This window comes from Tachyglossus aculeatus, chromosome 20 (genome assembly GCF_015852505.1).
Source record: "Tachyglossus aculeatus isolate mTacAcu1 chromosome 20, mTacAcu1.pri, whole genome shotgun sequence".
NCBI lineage: Eukaryota > Metazoa > Chordata > Mammalia > Monotremata > Tachyglossidae > Tachyglossus > Tachyglossus aculeatus.
The window spans coordinates 14,021,953-14,047,490 of record NC_052085.1 but is presented as its reverse complement, the minus strand read 5'-3'; the positions used below and the strand labels follow the sequence as shown (position 1 = coordinate 14,047,490).

The 25,538-nt window shown below is 45.6% G+C and overlaps 1 protein-coding gene across 7 annotated transcripts in view; it reads left to right on the top strand.

Moving 5' to 3' along the window:
• MCF2L (MCF.2 cell line derived transforming sequence like) overlaps positions 1–25,538 on the top strand; it is a 146,728-nt gene that overhangs the window by 89,042 nt on the left and 32,148 nt on the right. For all 7 annotated transcript variants that reach the window (XM_038761551.1, XM_038761550.1, XM_038761556.1 and 4 more), the window contains 10 exons: positions 1,954–2,068; positions 9,849–9,939; positions 12,707–12,826; positions 14,890–15,006; positions 15,511–15,660; positions 16,726–16,850; positions 18,484–18,598; positions 19,664–19,783; positions 21,611–21,802; positions 24,345–24,536. In XM_038761551.1, coding sequence (XP_038617479.1) covers positions 1,954–2,068; positions 9,849–9,939; positions 12,707–12,826; positions 14,890–15,006; positions 15,511–15,660; positions 16,726–16,850; positions 18,484–18,598; positions 19,664–19,783; positions 21,611–21,802; positions 24,345–24,536 — 1,337 coding nt within the window. The remainder of the gene's footprint in view (positions 1–1,953; positions 2,069–9,848; positions 9,940–12,706; positions 12,827–14,889; positions 15,007–15,510; positions 15,661–16,725; positions 16,851–18,483; positions 18,599–19,663; positions 19,784–21,610; positions 21,803–24,344; positions 24,537–25,538) is intronic.

Genomic DNA, 25,538 nt, shown 5'->3' with positions numbered 1-25,538 from the left:
AATAATAGAAAAGTGACTGAAAGGGCCAATGGGCTATGAAGAAGGTGAGCAAAAGGATAATAGTAATAATTGTGCTTTTTGTTAAGCACTTTGCTCCAAATGCTGTACTAAGCGCTGGGGTGGATACAAGCAAATCGGTTTGGACGCAGTCCATGTCCCACATGGAGCTCACAATCTGAATCCCCATTTTCCAGATGAGGTAACTGAGGCACAGAGAAGTGAAACAACCTGCCCAAGGTCACCCAGCAGACAAGTGCCTGCTGGCCTTTCCGGAAATACCAGGGCCTCTGCAAAAATGCCAACCTTTCCAGCTTGTAGCGAGGGAGGCAGGAGATGAGAGGCAATGGGCATCAGTTGTCCGGATCCTTATCTCCTTCAGTGGGTTTGAGGGTCTGCCAGCCTCCACCCAAGTAAGAACAGGCCACCACTGGGTTCTTTCCAGCCAGTCAGTGGTATTTATTGAGCGCTTATTGTATACAGAGCACTGTACTAATCAATCAATCAATCAATTGTATTTATTGAGCGCTTACTGTGTGCAGAGCACTGTACTAAGCACTTGGGAAGTACAAGTTGGCAACATATAGAGACAGTCCCTACCCGACAGTGGGCTCACAGTCTAAAAGGGGGAGACAGAGAACAAAACCAAACATACAAAATAAAATAAATAGAATAGATATGTACAAGTAAGATAAATAAATAAATGGAGTAGCTGAGGCACAGAGGAAGTGAAATGACTTGCCCAAGGTCACACAGCAGAGCAGTGGCAGAACCGGGATTAGAACCCAGGTCCTTCTGACTCCCAAGCCCTTGCTCTATCCACTAGGCCATGCTGCAGTCTTCTGGACACATTAAGGAGATGTCTAAGGGAAAACTAGTCCGGAACACTTGGCTTCCAGTCCCGCGTATCCGGCCAACAGGGAATTTGAAGACATATCTAGGTCTGTGCTTATTCCTAGGAAGTCAAGAAATAGCACAACAATAGCCTTCCTGCGGGTATTTCAGTATTTCCATTCTCAATCCCAAATGGGACCAAGAATGGGCGAGAGGCTGGAAAAGAAAAAAAGAACCAAAATAGACATGGGTCATCTCTCCGTTCACTCGAGCAAGGTTCAGTCTGAGGTTAGCCCGAATCCTTAGGGAATTTCTTAAGTTTTTCCAAAAGAATAATAATTAAGGCATTTGTTCAGTGCTTGCTGTGTACCAGGCACTGTTCTGAGCGCTGCGGTAGGTACAAGATAATCAGGTTGGGCACGGTCCCTGACCCACAAGGGGCTCACAGTCTTAATCCCCATTTTGCAGATGAGGCAGCTGAGGCACAGAGAAGTTAAATGACTTGCCCAAGGTCACACAGCAGGCAAGTGGCGGAGCCAGGACTAGAACCCAGGACTTTCTGACTCTGAGGCCCGTGCCCTTTCCACTAGGCCACCCTGCTTCTCAATAAGGCAATCCATCCCACTCTGCTACTAAGCATCTTTACCACAAAGGGAGAAGAATTAATCATAGTAATCTTTTTTTTTTACTGTGTGCTCTGTGCTAAGCGCTGGGATAGATACTAGTTAATCAGTTGGGCACGGTCCCTGTCCCATTCTTAATCCCCATTGTACAGATGAGGGAACTGAGGCACAGAGAAGCGGAGTGTCTTGCCCAAGGTCACATAGCAGACATGTGGGAGAACTGGGATTAGAGCCCAGGTCCTTCTGACTCCCGGGCCCTAGCCACTACAGGCCACGCTTCTTCTCAAGAAATGAAAAAATGAGACGCGGTGTCGTTGATTGTTTCTATCTGTTGCCAAATTGAACTTTCCAAGCGCTCAGTAAAAACCATTGATTGATGAGTAGGAATCCTCCCTTACCTGCCCCCATGTTTGCTTGTCTGGACTTTGGTTACCTTTGGGGTGGTAGTGAACCACTTTGGGTTGATCTGATGGGATCAGTTTTCTTTATTCCCTTCCAGGTGGACGGGGACAAGATGGATGTCCGGTTATCACCTTCCCCGACTACCCGGCTTTTGGGGAGATCCCAGAGAGTGAATTTCAGAATGTCCTCACCTATCTCACCAGCGTACCCAGGTACTGACTTTTCTCGGCCGCGCCCTACCTACTACGACGGTTTGAAGCCCTTCGGAAGGGAGACTGCTCTTAGCTGAGCTTCAGGAAGCACCGAAATCCTGTAAATCGGAAAACGGCATTCGGGAGCGGATCATTTTGAATCATCGTCATCATCATCAATCGTATTTATGGAGCGCTTACTGTGTGCAGAGCACTGGGAAGTACAAGTTGGCAACATATAGAGACAGTCCCTACCCAACAGTGGGCTCGCAGTCTAAAAGGGATTTGAATTTGACAGGACCCGGGAAGATTGGGCTGGGAGTCAGGAGTCCTCAGCTGCCAGGCGTCTGCTGTCACTCTGCTTCTCTGGGCCTCAGTTTCCTCATCTGTAAAATGAGGATAAAATACTAGTTCTCCCTGTAGACTGTGCGGCCCGCGTGGGGCAGGGACTGCGTCCGATCTGATCGTGTCATATCTAGCCTAGCAGAGTGCCCAAAAACTGTTCTAAGCACAGGGGGTAGATACAAGTTAATCAGGTGGGACACAGTCCCTATCCCACATGGGGCCCACGCTCTTAATCCTCATTTTACAGATTTGAGGTCACAGAGACTCGGAGAAGTGGAGTGACTTGCCCAGGGTCACACAGCCAACACGGGGCAGAGCTAAAACCCAGGTCCTTCCGATTCCCAGGCGCATGCTCTATCCACTAGGCCATGCTGCTTCACTAAATACCGCTGAAAGGTCTGGACAAACAAATGAGGGAATTCCCTTAGCCCATGTCTGGAACAATCCATGTGAAAGGGCTTTGTTTGACAATCTTCCCCTCTCCTGGAGTATTTAAGTGATCGATCCATGGTATTTAATGAGTGCTTCCTCTGGCTAGAATGGTAGTATGTATTGTCACATCCCTCTGTTCAGAGCAATGGTATCTATTAAGTGCTTCCTCTCTGCAGAGCAGTGGTATTTATTGAGAGTTTCCTAGGCTGTAAGCTTGTTGCGGGAAGGGAATGTGTCTGCCAACTCCGCTGTATTGCACTCCTTCAAGTGCTTAATATGTGCTTTGTTGATAGTAAGGGCTCAATAAATACTATTAAGCACCATTATGTGGTATTTATTAAGCACTTCCTTTCTGCAGAACAATGGTATTCAAGTGCTTCCTCTGTGCAGACCAGTGGTGTTATTTATTGAGCGCTTTCTCTGTGCGGACCAATGGTATTATTTATGGAACGCTTCCTCTGTGCAGACCAGTGGTGTTATTTATTGAGCGCTTTCTCTGTACGGACCAATGGTATTATTTATGGAATGCTTCCTTTGTGCAGACCACTGGTATTATTTACTGAGCGCTTCTTCTGTGCAGATCATTGGTATTTATTGAGCATTTCCTCTGTGCAAGGCAGTGGCAATTATCGAGCAGTTCATCTGTGCCAGGCAGTGGTATTTATTGAGCAATTCAACTATGTGGGGCAATGATATTTATTGATCACCTCCTCTGTGCAAGGCAGTGGTATTTACTGAGCACTTCCTTTGCGCAGAGTGCTGATAATTATTGATCTTTCCCTCCATGCAAGGCAATGGTATTTGTTGAGCAGTTCATCCATGCAGGACAAGAGTATTTATTGAGCACTTCCTCTGTGCAGGGCAGTGGTATTTATTGAGTGCTTCCTCTTTGCAGACGATTGTATTTAGCACTAGGGAGATTACACAGAGTAAGTATACACAATCCCTTTCCTTGAGAACCTTACAATCTAGCAACGGAGACAGGCTTTAAATAAATAAATAATGATGGCATTTATTAAGCGCTTACTATGTGCAAAGCACTGTTCTAAGCGCTGGGGAGGTTACAAGGTAATCAGGTTGTCCCACAGGGAGCTCACAGACTTCATCCCCATTTTACAGATGAGGTAACTGAGGCACAGAGAAGTTAAGTGGCTTGCCCAAAGTCACACAGCTGACAATTGGCAGAGTCGGGGTTTGAACCCATGACCTCTGACTCCAAAGCCCGGGCTCTTTCCATGGAGCCACGCTGCTTCTCTGCAAATTCTCTGCAAATTTGCAAACTCTACAAATTCTCTTGTAACAAATTGACGTGTGAGTGGGGAATTTCCCTGTTGTCTTCCCTGCTTATCACTTACCCGCCTTAAGAGCTCCTTGGGCGATGGGTATCTTTCCGCTAATGGAGGCAGGAGTCTGCAGGTGTATCAGCCCCAAGTTCTGTAATAATAGTAATAATAACTTTATGGTATTTGTTAAGCGCTTACTTTGTGCCAGGCACTGTTCTAAGTGCTTTTAGTGGACACAGGCAAGTCAGGGCGGGCACAGTCCCTGTCCCATGTGGGGCTCACGATCTCAATCCCCAATTTATAGGTGAGGGAACTGAGGCCCAAAGAAATGAAGCGACTTGCCCAGCAGGCAAGTGGTGGAGCCAGGATTAGAACCCATGACCAGGCTGTAGCCACTAGGCCGCACTGCTACGCTGCTCTCTGCCTTCTGGGACTGGCATCCAGTCAGTCAATCAGTAATAATAATAATGATAACAACAATCATCATAATCCTTGTGCTCTTTGCTAAGCGCTTACTATTTTCATGCCCTGGGATAGACAGTTCATCAGATCCCACATGGGGCTCCCAGTTTAAATAGGAGGGAGAACAGATTGAATCCCCAATTTGCAGGTGAGAGAAGTGAGGCTCTTTACATTCAAAAAGGCAGTTGCATTCATTCAATCGTATTTATTGAGCGCAAACTATGTGCAGAGCACTGTTTTCCCCATAACTCTGGTCCGGCTAACTCATTGAGCTAGCGATTCAGGCAGCGTGGCTCAGTGGAAAGAGCACGGGCTTTGGAGTCAGAGGTCATGGGTTCAAATCCAGGCTCTGCCAATTGTCAACTTTGGGCAAGTCACTTAACTTCTCTGGGCCTCAGTTACCTCATCTGTAAAATGGGGATGAAGACTGTGAGCCCCACGTGGGACAACCCGATCACCTTGTATCCTCCCCAGCGCTTAGTACAGTGCTTTGCACATAGTAAGCGCTTAACTAATGCCATCATTATTATTCAGCCGTGAGCGGGAGAAAATTATCTTCCCCACCTCCAGGTGGAATAGTTGCTGTGGAGGCTGTGCCTCTTTTTATGAGATTGTAATTCCAATTTGTTTTTTCTACTAGGTGAGAAGGAAAGGTCAGGGGTTCTCTAGAAGGTACGCTCATTGTGGGCAGAAAATGTGTCTGTTCTGTTGTACTCTCCCAAGCGCTTAGTACAGTGCTCTGTTACCCAGACAGCGCTCAGTAAATACCAGTGATTGACTGACTACATGCAGTTTTCATTTGGATCCACAAGAGGGAACCATTGATCCAGTGTCTTGGACACTGCTAATCAATCATTCATTGAGCGCTTACTATGTGCAAAGCGCTGTACTAAGCGCTTGGGACAGTACAATATAACAATAAATAGGCACATTCCCTTCCTTTAGTGAGTTTTCGGACTAGACAGGAGCTGGGATTAGAACACAGATTTATTACTCTATTTATTTTACTTGTACATATTTACTACTCCATTTATTTAATTTTGTTAATGATGTGCATCTAGCTTTACTTCAGCTTGACACCTGTTCACATCAATCAATCGTGTTCACATGTTTTATTTTGTTGTCTGTCTCCCCCTAGTAGACTGTGAGCCCGTTGTTGGGTAGGGACCATCTCTATATGTTGCCAACTTGTACTTCCCAAGTGTTTAGTACAGTGCTCTGCACACAGTAAGCGCTCAATAAATACGATTGAATGAATGAATGAACCCAGGCCCAATCTGGAACAGTGCCCAGTGCTTAGAACAGTGCTTTGCTCATAGTAATAATAATAGCATTTATTAAGCACTTACTATGTGCAAATCACTGTTCTAAGCCCTGGGGAGGTTGTCCCACGGGGAGCTCACAGTCTTAATCCCCATTTTACAGATGAGGGAACTGAGTCCCAGAGAAGTGAAGTGACTTGCCCAAAGTCACACAGCTGACAATTGGCAGAGCTGGGATTTGAACCCATGACCCCTGACTCCAAAGCCCGGGCTCCTTCCACTGAGTCACGCTGCTTCTCAGTGGCTCAGCACTTAATAAATGCCATCATTATTAGTAGTAGTAGTACAGTGCCTGGCAATCAATCAATCATATTTATTAATAATCATAATGATACTTTTTTAACCGCTTACTATGTGCCATGCACTGTTCTAAGCTCTAGAATAGATAGAAGTTAATCAGGTTGGATGCGGTTCCTGTCCCACATGGGGATAGCAATCTTAATCCTCGTTTTTTACTGAGGCACAGAGTAGTCAATAATAATAATGATGGCATTTATTAAGCTCTTACTATGTGCAAAACACTATTCTAAGCGCTGTTCTAAGCGCTAGTAAAGTGCCCAAGGTCACATGGCAGGCAAGTAGTGGAGCCAGGATTATTTATGGAGCGCTTACTAGGTGCAGAGATAGGGAAAGTGCAAGAGCTTGTCAGAGGTCAAACAATATATTCCTGAGAATATTGTTTAGGTTTTGACAAGTAGTAGTGGTAATAGTGTTTATTAAGCTTTTACTGCTTGCAAAGCGTGGTACTAAGCTCTGGGAAATAATACCCAGGTGGGAATTTGATGTATCAAACATATCTGATAACAAAATAATAGGTGATGCACTATTGAATACTAGATTTTCACAGACAACTCCCCACATCAGAGATATGGTAAATGTTATAAGCCTAAAAAAAATCTTACACGCACACATACATATGTACTTATGTCAAACAATGGTATTTATTAAGTGCTTTCAATATGCAGAGCACTGTACTAAGCATTTGGGAGAGACAATGCAACAATAAACAGACACATTCCCTGCCTACAATTACTTTATAGCCTAACGGGGAGAGAAAGAGAGAGAGAAAATGTCCACATCTCCTCCTCCGTCTATAGTTAGCCTAATCTCCATTCATCTGGAGATTATTCCTGTTCCAAAGTACTCATTAAACTACCAAAGGCTTCACTAAATACTTTAATATATTTTTCTTAAATCGGATTTGTTAGGCACTTGCTTTGCGTCAGCCTGAGGTCAACACAAGCTAATCGGACTGGACACAGTCCCCGCCCCACGTGGGGCTCACAGTCTTAATCACCATTTGACAGATGAGGTAACTGAGGCCCAGAGAAGTGAAGCGACTTGCCCGAGGTCCAGCGGCAGACGAGTGGCGGAGCCAGGATTTGAACCCAGGTCCTGCTGACTCCCAGGCCTGGGCTCTAGTCACTAGGCCTCGACTTTATTCAATATTAATGCTGCTTTTTGGTGGTTTCTGGGGCTAGAGTCTCCAGGGATAGAAATAGACCCTCCTTGCCAAGTGCCTGCTGAATGCTGATTAGGGGAGACAGGTAGACGGGCAGAGGGTTTATTAGAATTACTGGAGAAGCAGTGTGGCTTAGTGGATAGAGCCCTGGTCTGGGGAGTCAGAAGGACCTGGTTTGTAATAATAATAATAATAATAATAATGGCATTTATTAAGCACTTACTATGTGCAAAGCACTGTTCTAAGCACTGGGGAGGTTACATGGTGATCAGGTTGTCCCACAGGGGGCTCACAGTCTTAATCCCCATTTTACAGACGAGGTAACTGAGGCCCAGAGAAGTGAAGTGACATGCCCAAAGTCACACAACTGACAATTGGCAGAGCCGGGATTTGAGTCCGTGACCCCTGACTCCAAAGCCCGGGCTCTTTCCATTGAGCCACGCTGCTTCTCAAATCCTGGTTCCGCCGCGTGTCTGCCGTGTGACCTTGGGCAAGCCACTTTGCGTCCCTGGGTCTCAGTTGCCTCATCTGTAAAATGGGGATTAAGACTGTAGGTCCCATGTGGGACCAGAACTGTGTCCAACCTGGTTAGCTTGTATCTACCCCAGCGCTTAGAACAGTGCCTGGCTTATAGCGAGCACTTAACAAATACCATTTTTTTTTTTTTTTTAAAAAAAAAGGCCTTAAAGGAGATAGTACTCTGCTGTTTGTAATTTGACCTGGTGGTTAAATGAAGAAATATTTCACTCGTGTGCAGTCACAGCTTTGAAAATTAGCAATTCAAATTAGACCACTCTGCTTGCTGTTCTTGTTCATTTCTGTTTGGGATTGGCTAGCGATCAGAGACTGACATTTTGCAATTGGCTTGAATACGAAATCAGCCAACAGAAGCAGACATCCTCATCTGTACTCTCTGACCATTCATTCAGTTCATTCAGCTGTATTTATTGCATGCTTACTGTGTGCAGAGCACTGTACTAAGTGCTTGGAAAGTACAGTGTGGTACTAAGTGCTTGGAAAGTACAATGTGGCAACAAATAGAGACAATCCATACCCAACAAGGGGCTCACAGTCTAGAAGGGGGCAGACAGACAACAAAACAAAACAAGTAGACAGGCATCAATAGTGTCCATATAAATAAAACAAATTATAGATCTATGCACATCATTAATAAAATGAATAGAATAATAAAATAAAAAATATGTACATATATACACAAGTGCTGTGGGGCAGGGAGGGGGTAAAGCAGAGGGAGGGAGTAGGGGCGATGGGGAGGAGGAGCAGAGGAAAAGGGGGGCTCAGTCTGGGAAGGCCTCCTGGAGGAGGTGAGCTAGAGCATGGACAGTTGTTCAGAGTAAGGAAGCAGAAGGCAGCGTTATACAGAAGGCAGCATATGTCTTGTTTTGTTGTCCGTCTCCCCCTTCTAGACTGTGAGCCCGCTGTTGGGTAGGGACCGTCTCTAGATGTTGCCAACTTGTACTTCCCAAGCGCTTAATACAGTGCTCTGCACACAGTAAGCGCTCAATAAATACGATTGAATGAATGAATGAATGACGGAAGCCCCGTCTTTCTCCCAGATCCCGCCATTTCAAAGATTTCCCCCCAACAGTCTGCTAGCCAGCAAATGACTCTGGCCTCTTGGCACTTTTCTTCCCCCAACAAGAGATCAATCATCAATCGTATTTATTGAGCGCTTTCTGTGTGCAGAGCACTGTACTAAGCGCTTATAATGAAGATGAAAAGATGAAAAGAATCCCCCCAAGATCTTCTTTTGAACTCGGAAGAACGCCCAACCTTCCCATTCTAGACCGAATGTACCACCCGGGGGATTTCGGCCACGAGTTCGATAAGCCCGAGCCAGAAGCTGAAGTTGATCAGCAGGGTTGGCGTGGTTTTCGAGGATTGGCAGAAATCCTCGACTTCCCAAAAGATAGATCAAAAAAGCATCCAACCCTTGCTTGTATAGTTGATTTTGAGATGAGGGAAGCGATAGAAAAATTTGGCCGATTAAACTGAGAACTGAGTACTGTTAGCAGCCCAGGTAATGATAATAGTGGTATTTGTTATGCACTTACTATGTGCCAAGCTCTGTTCTAAGTGCTAGGGTAGATTCAAGGTAATCAGGCTGTCCCACATGGGGCTCACAGTCATAATCCCCATTTTACAGATGAGGTCACTGAGGTGTAGAGAAGTGAAGTGACTTGCCTAAAGTCACACAGCTGATAAGTGGCAGAGCCAGGATTAGAACACACACCCTCTGACTCCCAAGCCCGGGCTCTTTCCACTAAGCCCTGCCACATCTCTCTAGAAACATGACAACTTTTAAATATGTGCCAAATTTGGCATAATTTCACATTTGGACTCAGCTATGGCAATTCATAAGCTCTTATAATCCAAGAGTGACGATTTTATTATGAGGGATATCTATAGAATAAATGACTGAATCATTGTGTTTCTCCACTTAATTACAAATTCTCTTCTTACTCTTCCTTCAGCTTAGAAGATGCTGGAATTGGCTTTATTCTGGTCATCGATCGAAGACAAGACAGATGGAGCTCAGTCAAAGCTTCGGTTCTACGAATAGCAGTGAGTTGTTACATTGTACTCTCCTAAGCGCTTATTTCAGTGCTTTGCACACAGTAAGTGCTAAATAAATGTGGTCGAATGAATGAAAGTTTCTTTGTACCTAGGAAGCCTCGAGAAACTCCCAGGGGCTTTTTTGATATTATTATTATTATTATCGTAATGATCATTATGGTATTTGTGAGGTGCTTATTAGGTGCCAAGAACTGTAATAATAATAATAATGATGATATTTGTTAAGTGCTTACTATGTGCCAAGCACTGTTCTAGGCGCTGGGGTAGATACAAGGTAATCAGGTTGCCCCACGTGGGGCTCAGTCTTAATCCCCATTTTGCAGATGAGGTAACTGAGGCACGGAGAAGGGACTTGCCCAGGGTCACACAGCAGAGCCAGGATTCGAACCCACGTCCTCTGACTTCTCAGCCCGTGCTCTTGTCACTAGGCCACGCTGCTTCTCGCTGCTAAAATGAGGTTACCCAGAAGGCAAGTACGGAACAAGGGTTAGAACTCAGGGTCCCCTCAAAGATGTAAAGAAGGAAAATTTGGGGGTACAGGGGAAATAAGCCAAAATCTATTTCCACAGCTGATCTAATGAATCAATCCATGGTACTTATTGAGCACGTCCTATGAGCAGAGCACTGTACTAAGCCAGTACAGAAGAACAGAGTTGGTCAGCACGGTCCCTGTCCACAGTGGACTGACAGTCTGGAGACTTTCTAAATGTAGAGCCAGACTTTCTTTCCCCAGTGCCTCACCCTCGATCGTCCTGACCTCTTTCCTTCAAAAGCCCATCCCTGCTTTCCGGAGCACTGCAGGGATTTCTGCACAGCCGGCTCTGATACGGAGCGGGACCCGATCATTCAAGCAGTAGATTCCAACACCGTGCTGCCGTCAGCCCGCTGAGTTTTTTCCGTGACTGTCGGATCGGATTTGAGCCCCGGAGGCTTTTCCGCAGGAACTAAGGATGTACATGGCAAATACATTTTATTCTTCCCCGGCCCTTTATGCCCCAGTGTACTTGGGGAAGTAGGGGAAAGAAAGGAATTTTTCTTTCCCCGCTGGCGCTGGGGAGAGTAGGTATTTCTCAAAGTGCGAATTCCCCTCGAAACTTGCATCTGGCTGGATCGTGTGTGAAAATACTGTAGGGATTGGGCTTGTTGGAGAATACAGCAGAAGCAAACAAGATGGTTAATTATGAGGCTACAGCTAGGATTTTCCTAGGCCCTCGTAAAGGGACTTTGTTCATCTGACGACTGACGAGGGGCCCAAAGAAAGCTTTTTTTTTTTTAGTAATTCTCGCAGGTGGTGAGATTATTTCAATCAGTCATCTTTATCGTGGAGCACTGCACCGTACTAAGTGCTTGGGAGAGTGCAGTAGAACGGAGTTGGTTCCCTTTCCACAACCCGCACATAGTAAGCACTTAACAAATACCACCATTATTATATTATCATTATTAATCACTGGTCTAGTGCCTGAACTATTAGGACCCTCTAGATTATAAACTCACTGTGATGAGGGAAAGTTCCCTTTCCACAACCAGCTCACAGTTCTTGACCCAGTTTTCTAAAAATCATTAGGCCTGAAAAACTCGCAGTAGCCTCACCTCCGTTTCTCAGGTCCAATCAATCAATCCGTCATATTTGTTGAGCGCTTACTGTGTGCAGAGCGCTGTTCTGTGTTCTAGGAGAAGCAGCGTGGCTCAGTAGAAAGAGCACGGGCTCGGGAGTCAGAGGTTCTAATCCCTGCTCCGCTACTTGTCAGCTGTGGGACTTTGAGCAAGTCACTTCATTTCTCTGTGACTCAGTTGCCTCATCTGTAAAATGGGGATTAAGACTATGACTAAGACTGTGGGGATTAAGTGCTTAGTACAGTGCTCTGCACACAGTAAGTGCTCAATAAATACGATTGAATGAATGAGCCCCACGGTTTCCAATGCACGCTCTCCGACATTGCTTTCAAATTCAACAGAGATGACTTTAAAATGAAGGTACTGGTAGGTTTTTTTTTTTTGAGGGGCGGAGAGGGGACTTCACCTTTGTCAGCAAAGTACATCCAGCAAGACTGAGTGGGGGAGATTACCATTTTATGTATTTTCTTGCTACTTCTTATTCTAGTGGGGAGGAAAAAAACCCAAGACTCGGTAAGATTAAGAAAATGTGTGGTTTCACACAGCACACAGTAAGTGCTCAATAAATACGATCAAATGAATGAGCCCCACATGAGACAACCTGATTACCTTGTATTTCCCCCAGTGCTTAGAACAGTGCTTAGCACATAGTAAGTGCTTAACAAATACCATCATTATTATTATTATTATATGTGCCTGGGTGAGGACATTACATTCAGAGGACACGTTCCCTTACTGTAACGAGTTTACAGTCAAGCAAGGACTACTTTCCTGGTGGTAGGTTATTTGCAATCAGTAGATTGATGGTATTTATTGAGCACTTCCTGGGTACAGAGTACTGTACTAAGCACTTGGGAGAGGACAGTCTAACAGAGTTGGGAGACGCGGTCTCTGCCCATAGAGTACACGTGTCCTGAGACGTTAAGGGCCTTGAGGCTGTGTCTTAGTAAGATACATTTATTGTGTTCTTTTCTAATTTGAGCTCTCTGCCAATATAATCCTCCCCCTGTAGTCTGTGAGCTAACTGTGGGCAGGTAATGTGTCTGTTTATTGTTATTTTGTACTCTCCCAAGTGCATAGTACAGTGCTTTGCAAACAGTGCTTAACAAAAACGATTATTTGTTAATTGTGTTCCTCCCAGGCATCTTTCCCGGGAAACCTGCAGTTAGTCCTCGTCCTGCGTCCTACAGGATTTTTCCAACGCGCGCTCTCCGACATTGCTTTCAAATTCAACAGAGATGACTTTAAAATGAAGGTACCGGTAGGTATTTTTTTTTTTTTTGGGTGGAGAGGGGACTTCACCTTTGTCAGCAAAGTACATACAGCAAGGTTGAGTGGGGGAGATTACCATTTCATGTATTTTCTTGCTACTTCTTATTCTAGTGGGGAGGGAAAAAAACCGAGACTCGGTAAGATTAAGAAAATACATGTGGTTTCATCGTCACCCCTGTTTTGTCAGTTAAGCATGTTTAATGGCCTGGAAATTAGTACCAATCACTGCTATTTATTGAGTGCTTATGTGTGCAGAGCACTGTACTAAGCGCTTGGGAGAGTACAATAGAACAGAGTTGGTAGACACGTTCCCTCATCACAATGAGTTTATAATATAGAGGGTCCGAGTTGTTCAGGCACTAGACCAGTGATTAATAATGATAATATAATAATGGTGGTATTTGTTAAGTGCTTACTATGTGCCAGGCACTTACTAAGCCCTGTATTAACATGACCTAGGGCAAGCAAGCAATCAGTCAGTGCTATTTACTGAATGCTTACTGTGGGCAGAGAATAATACTAAGGTAAGGGCTTGGAAAAGTATACTGCAAGAGAGTTGGTGGAATCATTCCCTGCCCAAAAGGAGCTTACAGTCTAGAGGGGGAGACAGTAAAATAATCGGAAGAAGAATTTCTGAACAAAGGCTTCCAAAAGATCCTAACACCAAGGGAGAGAAATGAAAATGTATGTGTGTGTGTGTGTGTGTGTGTGTGTGTATTTGTACAGATAGTACAATACTTAAAGACAGCATGGTAATAAGGAACAGATGTGAAAAATCCAACTTCCAGGGAATTGGAATTTTCTTTTTTAATCTAAGCAGTGTCATAGTCCTGAGAAGACCGGAAAAAAAGTACAGTAGTGCCAACACTGAGAATAAATCACTTCACCTGGTCCCTTCTTTTCCTCCCTCCCTTTCTTACTAGTGAAACATTTTCACCTTGAAGGTGGGAGGATGGAGGAAATATGTTGACTTTCCTAAGCATTAAAGTGTGTTAATTAGGTAAAGCGGAAACACTGATGGAATAGCATACATCAGCCTGAATTTATAGCGATACTAAGCCCTCATTTCCTCCTCTCCCACTCCCTTCTACGTCACCCTTGCACTAGGATTGGCTCTCCTCATTCACCCCTTCCTCAGCCCCATAACATTCGTGCATATATCCGTAGTTTAATTTATGTATATTATTAATGTCTGTCTCCCCCTCTAGACTGTAAGCTCGTCATTTTTGTATGGTATTTGTTAGGCACTTACTATGTGTCACTGTACTAAATGCCGGGCACTGTACTAAATGCTGGGGTAGATACAAGCAGATCAGGTTGGACACAGTCCATGTCCCACATTGGTCTCACATTCTTAGTCTCCATTTTATAAATGAGGTAACTGAGGCACAGAGAAGTCAAATGACTTGTCCAAGGGTCATACAGGAGAAAAGTGACGGGGCTGGATTAGAATCCAGGCCTTTGACTCCCAGCCCTGTGCTCTTTCCACTAGACCACACTGCTTCATGGGCAGAGAGCGTGTCTACCCACTCTGTTGTATTGTACTCCCCCAAACACTTAGTACGGTGCCCTGCACACAAATGTGCACTCAATAAATACCATTGATTGATCGATTCATACTAATTAGTACCTCGTAGATAATAATAATAATTGTGTTTGTTATGCACTTCTTATATGCCAGACACTGTACTGAACCCTGGGGTGGATTCAAGAAAATTGGGTTGGACACAGTCCCGGTCCCAAGTGGGGCTCACAGTCTCGATCCCCATTTTCCAGATGAGGTCACTGAGGCCCAGAGAAGTGAAGTGACTTGCCCAAGGTCACCCAGCAGAGACGTGGCGGAGCTGGGATTAGAACCCATGACCTTCTGACTCCCAGGCCCGGGCTCTAGCCACTAGGCCTTGCTGCCACTCATAAAATATGGCAGAATTTATTTTGAATGAGGCAGGGGAAACATAACCTTGCAGATCGGCCCTCCCCTGCAATGGTCTGCTGCTTGACAGTTTCCAACAATCACCCGGCCGGCCGCGCGGCTCTTCTCCTCTTCTCCAGGTCATTATGTTGAGCTCAGTACCGGAATTGCACAGTTACATCGACAAAACCCAGCTGACCGAAGACCTGGGTGGGACCTTGGATTACTGTCACAGCAGATGGCTCTCTCACCGCACAGTAAGTCACCTTAGGGCCGAAGCGACGGCTCTGGGGTTTCTTCGGTTGCCCTCGATTGGCTCCCTCGGCCCCAGAGGTGGCCGTTTGCCAGGCGAGTTCACATCACCCTTAGTTTACTTCATGACCGGGGAAAAGTCGGTCTCTGTGGATCCTCGCCAGGGTAGAGCAGCAGCATGAGTAATGAGTTTGGGAGTGGTTTTCTTCGGGCTGGGAAGCAAGAGACCGTTGTTATGTGGTGTGGTGTTACCCTGTCCCAACCAAGGAGAGGAAGCAAGCCCAATTGTCTGGCTGATCTGGGTCTAAGGAATCACAATGTCAAGGAACTGATGGTGAAGGTATTTGTCTGCCAGATATAATGTTGGAAGGATTGCCTCTGGAAAAAACGGCAGTGTGGGTCTTGGAAAGGCTGCGAGTTTGCTCACGGGCCACCCCGTGAGGGAACCGGCCCAGATTAACCACGTTTCAGATGTGGAACGGTTCGTAATGCTTTTGTTTTTCGCCAAGGCTATAGAGAATTTTGCCCTGATGGTTAAACAGACCGCTCAAATGCTTCAGTCCTTTGGAACGGAACTGGCTGAGACGGAATTACCCAATGATGGGCCATCCACCAGCTTGGTACTCACGGCACACACGGAGAAGAAGGACAAAATGAAGGTAGGCAGATGTACTGAGAGGAATGCGCTCGGGTTGGCAAATAATGACATCGGGGGTGTGGACTTCGGGCTCTGAGACGAACAATTCAGATGGGTTGTCATGTGGACTGAATCCAAATTCTAACTGAAGTATCCGGAGGCTGTGGTATCAAAGTAACCTCGAGGGCAGGTCTGCCGGTGTCTTTCGATCCAACAGTTGTATTTATTGAGCACTTCCTGTGTGCAGGACACTGTACTAAGCACTCGGGAGAGTACAATATGACAATAAACAGTCACATTCCCTGCCCACAACGAGTTTACAGTCTAGGGTCTTACAGTCTTCCTTTATTGTATTCTCCTGGACACCTAGTATAGTACTGTGTACATAGCGAGCTCTCAGTATGTAATAGGGATGCCATTTATTAGCACCTACTATATCTGATGGGGTGGATATGAGGTAATCAGATCAGATTCAGTCCCTGTAATCACAATCCCTGTGGTATTTGAGAAGCAAATCGAGAGCCAGGATAACCTGACGGACGGAGCCAGAAGGACCTGAGTTCTAATGCCTGGGTTTAAGGTCACACAGCAGACAAGTGGCAGAGCCGGGATTAGAACCCATGACCAATGGGAAGCAGCTTGGCCTAGTGAGAAGAGTGTAGGCCTGGGACTCAGAGGAGCTGGGTTCTAATCCTGGCTCTGCCATCTGTCTGCTGTCCCTGAGCAAGTTACTTCACTTCTCTGGGCCTCAGTTCCCTCATCTGTCAAACGGGGATCAACACTGTGAGCCCTATGTGGGACACAGTCCAACCTAATTACCTTCTATCTATACCGGCGCTTAGTAAAGTGCCTGGCACATAGTAAGCGCTTGACAAATACCATTTAAACCAGCAAATAAAAAAACTAAAGGTATAAACAGTCGATCATATTTTTTGAGCACTTACCCTGTGCAGAGCACTCTACCAAGTGCTTGGGAGAGTACAATCTAACAGTAAACAGATGGCAAGAAAACTTGAATCTGTGGTGTGTGATGAGACAATTCTCAAATGTTCCTCTTTGCTCTTTCTGCTCTTTCCGTTTTCTGCAGGAAGATATGATGATGGCTGTGAAAGAGGGCCAGACTATCCTCGAAAGTATCCGGGAGCCTCTGAGGAAAAAGCCGGAGTGTAATCTCAATCAGGGCCAGCTTGACAATCAGACCACCATGGAAAGGTGAGAAGACCCCAGAAATGTGATTTTCACCCTCCATTGTCCTTTCAAAACCTCCCAGGCCCAAATCAAGCTAGTCATAGACCGAATAATAAGAATGATAATTGTTGTATTTGTTGAACGCTTACTCTGTGCCAAGCAGTGTGTTAAGTGCTGAGATAGATGCAGTCTGACCTACTGGATAGAGCAAGGGCCTGGAGTCAGAAGGTCATGGGTTCTAATCCCGGATGATAATAATAATAATAATAATAATAATAATGGCATTTATTAAGCGCTTACTATGTGCAAAGCCCTGTTCTAAGCGCTGGGGAGGTTACAAAGTGATCAGGTTGCCCCACGGGGGGCTCACAGTCTTACTCCCCATTTTCCAGATGAGGGAACTGAGGCCCAGAGAAGTGAAGTGTCTTGCCCAAAGTCACACAGCTGACTAGTGGATCCTCCACTTGTCTGGAGGGTGACCTTGGGCAAGTCACTTTACTTCTTTGGGCCTCAGTTATCTCATCTGGGAAGTGGGGAGAGAGAGAGAGAGGCTGTGAGCCCCACGTAGGACAGGGACTCACATGTCCAACTCAATTTGCTTGTATTCACCCCCAGCAATTAGTACAGTGCGACATAGTAAATGCTTAACAAATACCATTATTATTGTAATATAAGAAAATGGCACATAGTAATCACTTAAATACCATTACTATTGTTATTATTATTATGCAAGCAAATGGGGCTTACACTCTAAATAGTAGGGGGAACAAATATTGAAGTCCCGTTTTGCAGATGAGGGAATTGAGGCGCAGAGAAGTTAAATGACTTGCTTGAGGTCACACAAGTGGTGGACCTGGGATTGGAACCCAGGCCCTCTGGCTCCTGGGCCTGGGATCTTTCCATGAGGCCACGCTACCGGCAAATGTCTCCTCAGAGCCCCGACAGGGTTCCCCCTCTGTCCTGCCAACCCACCGCTCCTTCTGGATGCTGCTGAGAAATCAGAACTGATTCAAAGCTGAGGGATTCGTGTAGCGAGGAGGGCTCACACCAAAGCTTGACTTGCCGTGGCGCTTTGCTTTCCAGGAATACCGAGTGCATTCCAGAATGGCCTAATAATAATAATAATGATGGTATTTATTAAGCGCTTACTATGTGCTAGGCACTGTTCTAAGCACTGGGGTGGATGCAAGCAAATGGGGTTGGACACAGAGCCTGTCCCATGTGGGGCTGACAGTCTCAATCCCCAATTTACAGATGGGGTAATGGAGGCCCAAAAAAGTGAAGTGACTTGCCCAAGGTCACACAGCAGGCTCGTGGGGAAGCTGGGATTAGAACCCAGGTCCTTCTGACACCCAGATCGGTGCTGTATCTGCTAGGCCACGCTGCTTCTCGTTGGCAGACACAGTGCCTGCCCACAAGAAGCTTACGGTCTAGAGGCCAGTAAGAACGGTTCATTCATTCATTCAGTTGTATTTACTGAGTGCTTACTATGTGCAGAGCACTGTACTAAGCACTTGGGAGAGTACAATGCAACAATAAATAGACACATTCCCCTGCCCCAGCGAGCTTACGGGCTAGAGAAAATGAATATAATTGCCTCTCCTTTGTGACGGCCTCATATTTGTGTGCCCTCAAGAATGCTTGTGCTTTCTCATAGGCTTTTGGCTCAGCTGGATGAAACCGAGGCGGCGTTTGATGAATTTTGGGCTAAACATCAGCGAAAACTAGAGCAGTGCCTACAACTCCGGAATTTTGAGCAGAATTTCAGAGAGGTGAGTGGCTCCAGTTGTTGGGAGAGGCTTTCAGAGGTGGAACTGAGATCTATAGGTATTGGAAAGGGATGATCTATGATTGGATGACCTAGATATTAAAGCTGGATTTGTTTTAATGGCATTTGTTAAGCACTTACTATGTGCCAGGCTCTGTACTAAGCACTGGCGTAGATTCAAGATGATCAGATTGGACATAGTCCAGGTCCCACTTGGAGTTCACAGTCAATCAATCAATCAATCGTATTTATTGAGCGCTTACTGTGTGCAGAGCACTGTACTAAGCGCTTGGGAAGTACAAGTTGGCAACATATAGAGACAGTCCCTACCCAACAGTGGGCTCACAGTCTAAAAGGGGGAGTCTTCATTTCCATTTTACCCATGAGGTAACTGAGGCCCAGAGAAGTGAAGTTAGTTGCCCAAGATCACACAGCAGACAAGCGGCGGAGCCAGGACTAGAACCCAGGTCCTTCTCGCTCCCAGGCCCGAGCTCTGTCTACTAAGCCACGCCGCTTCTCTTACCTCAAGTGTCGAATGGCACACGTATGAAACGCATGGTCTTTTTATTGATAAAAGAAAGGGGGAACAAGAAAATGAATGAACTAAAAGCCCAAATTGGGACTAAGGAAGGATAAGGGGTGTGAAATAGTAGCAGTAAATCCTGCCACAAAAAGGTGGTGATGATACAATTCCTGTCCAGTCCATTTCTTCCCTGCCCCTCCTAGGATCCCATGGGACAGGTGGTGTGACATCACACTGCGTGCTCTGTGGCTCACACTGTGAGAAGTCAGCTGCAGTGTGGCCTAGCAGGTAGATTAACAAATACCATAAAAAGAAAGACGAACAGGTTTCAAATCCCCCTATTTACAGTTGAGGAAACTGAGGCCCAGAGAATTTGCCCAAGGTTTGCCTAAGATCTCACAGCAGGCAAATGGCAGAGGCAGAATTAGAACCCAGGTTCTCCGACTCCCGGGCTGGGGCTCTTTCCACTAGCCCGTGCTGCTTCTCCTGCTTAATTGCATTCTTTACTGATGTATGCATTTTTCTGTCTCTCCTTCCTCCTTTTAGGTAAAAGCCGCTCTAGACGTCGTTTCGGAGCGAATATCCGCCTTCACGGATGTGGGAAATAGCTACGCTCACGTTGAACATATTCTGAAGGATCTTCTTAGCTTTGAGGAAAAAGCCAATGTAAGGACAGAATTCCAGTATTGCTCTCTGAAGGATTCAACGGTTTTGCTTAATGGTTTCACATGAAAGAGAAACTGTATTGATGGGTCACATTTTTATTGCCTGGGACTTTTTGTCAAACGGTTACTCTAGTTCGGGGGAAAATTCCAAATTTGCGTTTGGAAAATGGGCTGTGATTTAGTCTGGAAAAAAAAAAACAAAGAAAACACCAGCATTTAAAGCTGCTGCTTTCCTTTCTGGATGGCTGAGAAAAGAGAGAGGTCGGATAGTTTGTTGGGAATTTCTCTCCCCAGTTCTCTAATCCCACCCAATCAATCAATCCCTAGTACTGAGCAAGTACTATTGAAGGAATTGTATTTACTGAATACAGTAGAAGACCCTTTCTTCTCTGCTAAATCTCAGAATACTACACCATTGGCACTGCCTTCAGGGGTGTGAGATGCTAAGAAAATTCATTGCAAGTTTTTATGGGATAATACATATGTCGCGTACTTCTATCCATCAGTGTAATTTATTGAGCTCTTGCTGTGTGCAGAGCTCTGTACTAAAGTGCTTGGAAAAGTTACATGCAACAGATTTGGTAGAGATGTTCGCCTACACATAGTATAGAGCCCTAATAATAATAATGATGATGGCATTTATTAAGCACTTACTATGTGCAAAGCACTGTTCTAAGCACTGGGAAGGTGACAAGGTGATCAGGTTGTCCCACGGGGGGCTCACAGTCTTCATCCCCATTTTACAGATGAGGTAACTGAGGCCCAGAGAAGTTGTGACTTGCCCAAAGTCACACAGCTGACAATTGGCAGAGCCGGGATTTGAACCCATGACCTCTGACTAAAAAACCAATGCTCTTTCTACTGAGCCATGCTGCTTCTCTAAGACTTCCTCATGGATCAAACATATCGACTGATGAAGAAAATCACTCCTGCAAATACCTCTGCAGTTAAAATCCATTTATGAATCATCATCTGTGAAGTATTTATTGAGCACTTGCCATGTGCAGAGCATTGTACTGAGGGCTCAGGAGAGTCCAAAATAATTCATCATAATCTTGACATTCCCAATTAGAGTAGTAATAATGATATTTGTTAAGCGCTTACCATGTGCCAGGCACTGTAATAAGCGCTGGGCAGAACAGTGTAACAAGTTCCATAGTTATTATCAAGTAGCATAGTTATTACTAATTATTATTATTACAAGCAAATCGGATTGGACACAGTCCCTGTAACCCATGGGACTCACAGTCTTCATTCCCATTGTACAGATGAGGTAACTGAGGGCCAGAGAAGTGAAGTGACTGCTGCCACAGCAGAAAAGGGACATAGCCAGGATTAGAACCCGGCTCCTTCTGATTCCTAGGCCTGTGCTCTATCCACTAGGCCACCCTGCTTCTTCTTGGTAGCAGCAAATTAAGCCCAGAACAGAACTCTGTTCTGTTGCCGTCCCCCAAACGCTTAGAACAGTGCTGCACACACAGTAAGAGAAGCAGCGTGGCTCAGTGGAAAAGAGCACGGGCTTTGGAGTCAGAGGTCATGGGTTCAAATCCCGGCTCTGCCAACTGTCAGCTGTGTGACTTTGGGCAAGTCGCTTAACTGCTCTGTGCCTCAGTTACGTCATCTGTAAAATGAGTATTAAGACTGTGAGCCCCCCGTGGGACAACCTGATCACCTTGTAACCTTCCCAGCGCTTAGAACAGTGCTTTGCATGTAGTAAGCGCTTAGTAAATGCCATCATCATCATCACAGTAAGTGCTCAATACATTCCAAGGATTGATTGATTGATTGATAGATCCGCTGATTTTCTGGACCTGTCTTTCCGATTTAGGAATGTATAGAGAAGGCCAGAGCCTTGTGCTCTGAAGCGGCCCAGCTAATCGAGGACAAGCATTATGCCGTGGATTCCATCCTCCCAAAATGTGATGTGCTCCAGCATCTCTGCGATGACTTCACTAACAAGACGGAGAAACAGAAGGCTCTCCTCAGCAAGTCTCTGGAGCTGCATGGCCTCCTGGAGAAAGTAAGTTGGATTTGGAAAATGCAAATTTTCTCTTTCTCTACCCATTTCCTCAGAGCCAACACAAGCGGGGATGTCAGTTGTATTTATTGCGCACTTACCAAGAGCACTCAACTAAGCGCCTGGAAGAGTACAATACAAAAATAGACACATCCCCTGCCCACAGCAAGCTTACAGTCTAGAGGGCAGAGAGACAGCGGTCCTGATGTTTTTCCTAAGCAGAACTGCCGGCTGGACTTTTTTTTAAGTATTTGTTAAGCGCCTAATATGTGCCAGGCACTGTACTAAGCGCTGGGGTAGATACAAGCTGATCAGGTTGGACACAGTCCATGTCCCACATAGGGCTCACAGTATTAATCCCCATTTCAGCGCTTAGAACAGTGCTTTGCACATAGTAAGCGCTTAATAAATGCCATTATTATTATTATTATTATTATTATTTTACAGATGAAATAACAGAGGCCCAGGGAAGTGAAGTGACTTGGCCGGATTAGAACCCAGGTCCAGGCCTGTTCTCTTTCCACTAGGCTTAACCACTTCTTGGACAAAGGTGTCACACAGCGTCTCTTCAGTCAGTGTTGCTTTTATTCCTCCATTGCCAAGTGGAGAAAAAGTATTTTTCTTTTTCCTAGAATCTAATTTCAGCAGCTGTTGCCTTTTGTTAAGAATCCCAGGTTACGACACTTGCCAAAGTGTTGCTCTTCTCTCTAAAAGCTCATTGTGGGCAGGAAATGTGGCTGCTCACTGTTGTATTGTACTCTCCCAAACGCTTACTACAGGAAGCGCTCAATAAATACCATTGATTGATGGATTGATTTCATAAACACTACTTGGTCAGGGGCCATATCCTTCTGGTATTAATAATTGTGGTACTTGTTAAGTGATTATTATGTGACAAACCCTATAGTAAGCGCTAGGGTATACACAAAATAGCCAGGTCAGACACAGTCCCTGACCTACAACGTAAGCAGGAGAGGGAATGGGAATTTAATTCCCGTTTTGCAGATGAGGAAATGGAGGCCCAGAGAAGTGAAGTGACTTGTCCCCGGTCACGCATACAGTATTATTTATGGAGCACCTACTATGTGCCGAGCACTGTACTAAGTGCTTGGGAGAGTACAGTACAGAGTAGGTAGATGCATTCCTTGCCCACGATGCGCATACAGTCTAGAGAGGGAAACAGACATTAATATAAATAAATTATGGATGTGGACATAAATGTCATGGGGCTGAGGGAGGGGGACAGTGCAGAAGGGAGTGGGAGAAGAGGAAAGGGGGGCTTAGTCAGGGAAGGCCTCTCGGAGGAGATGGGCCTTCAGTAAGGCTTCGCAGGTTGGGAGAGTGACAGTCTTAAGATACGAAGAGGGTGGGCGGTCCGGGCCAGAGTCAGGATGAGAACCCACGTCCTCTGACTCTCCAAGCCGTGCTCTTTCCACAAGGCCACGCTGCTTTTCGGCGGGAAAGGGGTAGTCTCAGACAAAACAAACTTGCCAGTGGCTCCCTGCTCTCTTTTTCTGACAACTTTTTGGGACACAGTGGGCGGAACTTAAGGGTACAGTAGGATGGGACCTATTTCCATCAATAAAACAATCGGCCAGGTATAGGTGAAAGTAGAAAATAGTTGTCCTTTGGAAGATGAGGCAGCCCACAGTGAGAGACTGTAACCTCGTTGTGGGCAGGAAATGTGTCCATTACTGTATTGTCCTTTCCCAAGCACTTAGTATAGTGCCCTGCACACAGTTAGCGCTCAACAAATACGATTAAATGAATGAATGAAGTGCATCTCTGGGCACACGGCAAGAGAAAACGGAGAGAAAAACCACCCACTGCGTCTCCTTGAGTCTGTAGACTGTAAGCTCATTGTGAGCAGGGAATGTACCTGTCTGTTGTACTAGAGAAGCAGCGTGGCTCAGTGGAAAGAGCCCGGGCTTTGGAGTCAGAGGTCAAGGGTTCAAATCCTGGCTCCGCCACTTGTCAGCTGTGTGACTTTGGGCAAGTCACTTAACTTCTCTGTGCCTCAGTGACCTCATCTATAAAATGGGGATGAAGACTGTGAGCCCCCCATGGGACAACCTGATCACCTTGTAACCTCCCCAGCGCTTAGAACAGTGCTTTGCACATAGTAAGTGCTTAATAAATGCCATCATTATTATTATTATTATTACTATATGGACTCTCCCAAGCATAGCCTAGTGGCAGGAGCACGGGTTTGGGAGTTGGAGGATGTGGGTTCTAATCCCAGGCTCTACCACTTGTCTGCTCTGTGACCTTGGGCAAGTCACCTAAATTCTCTGGGCCTCAGTTACCTCATCTGTGAAATGGGGATTAAGAGTATGAGCCCCATGCGGGGCAGGGACTGTGTCCATCTTGATTACCTTGTATCTATCCCAGAGCTTAGCACAGTGCTTGGCCCATAGTAAGTGCTTAACAAATACCAGAACTACTACTTATTATTATTTGTGGTAGTAAGCACTCAATAAATATGATTGAATGAATGTATTTCTTTCCTCTTGTGTTTTTTTTTGTTTTGTTTTTGTACTTTCAGTCGATGAAATGGTGCGATGAGGGAATTTACCTGCTGGCCTCCCAGCCCGTGGACAGATGCCAGTCGCAGGATGGAGCAGAATCCGCCCTACAGGAGATCGAGAAATATTTGGACACGGGTGCGGAGAACAAAATCCAAGAGCTGAATGAAGTTTATGAGGAATACGAATCGATTCTCATCCCGGACCTAATGGTAGGTGGGCGCGTGGGAGTGCCCATTTTCCTGCTGTCGTTGGCTAAGTGAGTCTGGGAAGGGCTGGTTTCAACGTGGCCCTAGTGGGTTCTAATCCCGGCCCTGCCACTTGACTGTTTTGTGAGCTTGGGCAAGTCACTGGGCCTCAGTGATCTCATTTGGAAAATGGGGATTGAGACTGTGAGCCCCGTGTGGGACAGGGACTGTGTCCAACCTGATTACCTTGTATCTGCCCCAGCACTTAGAACAGTGCTTTGGCACATAGTAAGAGCTTAACAAATGCCATCATTATTACTAGCAGGGCCTGCAGGGTTAATAGAGGCCCATATTCTGGGAATGGTTGGGCCTCAGGGGCACCCCAGGAAATCAGATCAGTTTTTCATTTTAGGGTTTTGGGTTTTTTTTTAATGGTATTTGTTCAGTGCCAACAAACTATTCAGGTTGGACTCAATCCCTGTCCTACATGGGGCTCACACTCTTAATCCCCATTTTCCAAGTGAGGTAACTGAGACCCAGAGAAGTGAAGTGACTTACCCAAGATCACACAGCAGACATGTGGTGGAGCCAGTTTTAGAACCCAGGCCCATTCTCTATCCACTCGGCCACACTGCTTCTCATCCTGTTAATCATAATAACTGATGATGTTTTTAAGCGCTAACTAAGTACTGAACTAAGCACTGGGGAATATACAGGATGCATTTCAATTAATCAACAGTATTAGCGCTTTCTATGTGTGGAGCACTGTACTAAGCATTTGGAAGAGTACAATACAACAAAATTAGGAGACATGGCGCCCTGCCCGTGACAAGCTTATAGTCGTAACATTCATTGTGTTGAGTGGCATTAAGCACTGACTTGGTGCAAAGCATTCTTAAAGCACTTCGGAGATGAGAGTTCTCTCGAATTCCGGGGTTTCTCGCCACCAAGAAAGACCCGAGGCTGATCATTTTGACTCAGTTCCAGCCCTTGAGGTCTGAAATAAAGTGGGAAGGAAAGGGAAGG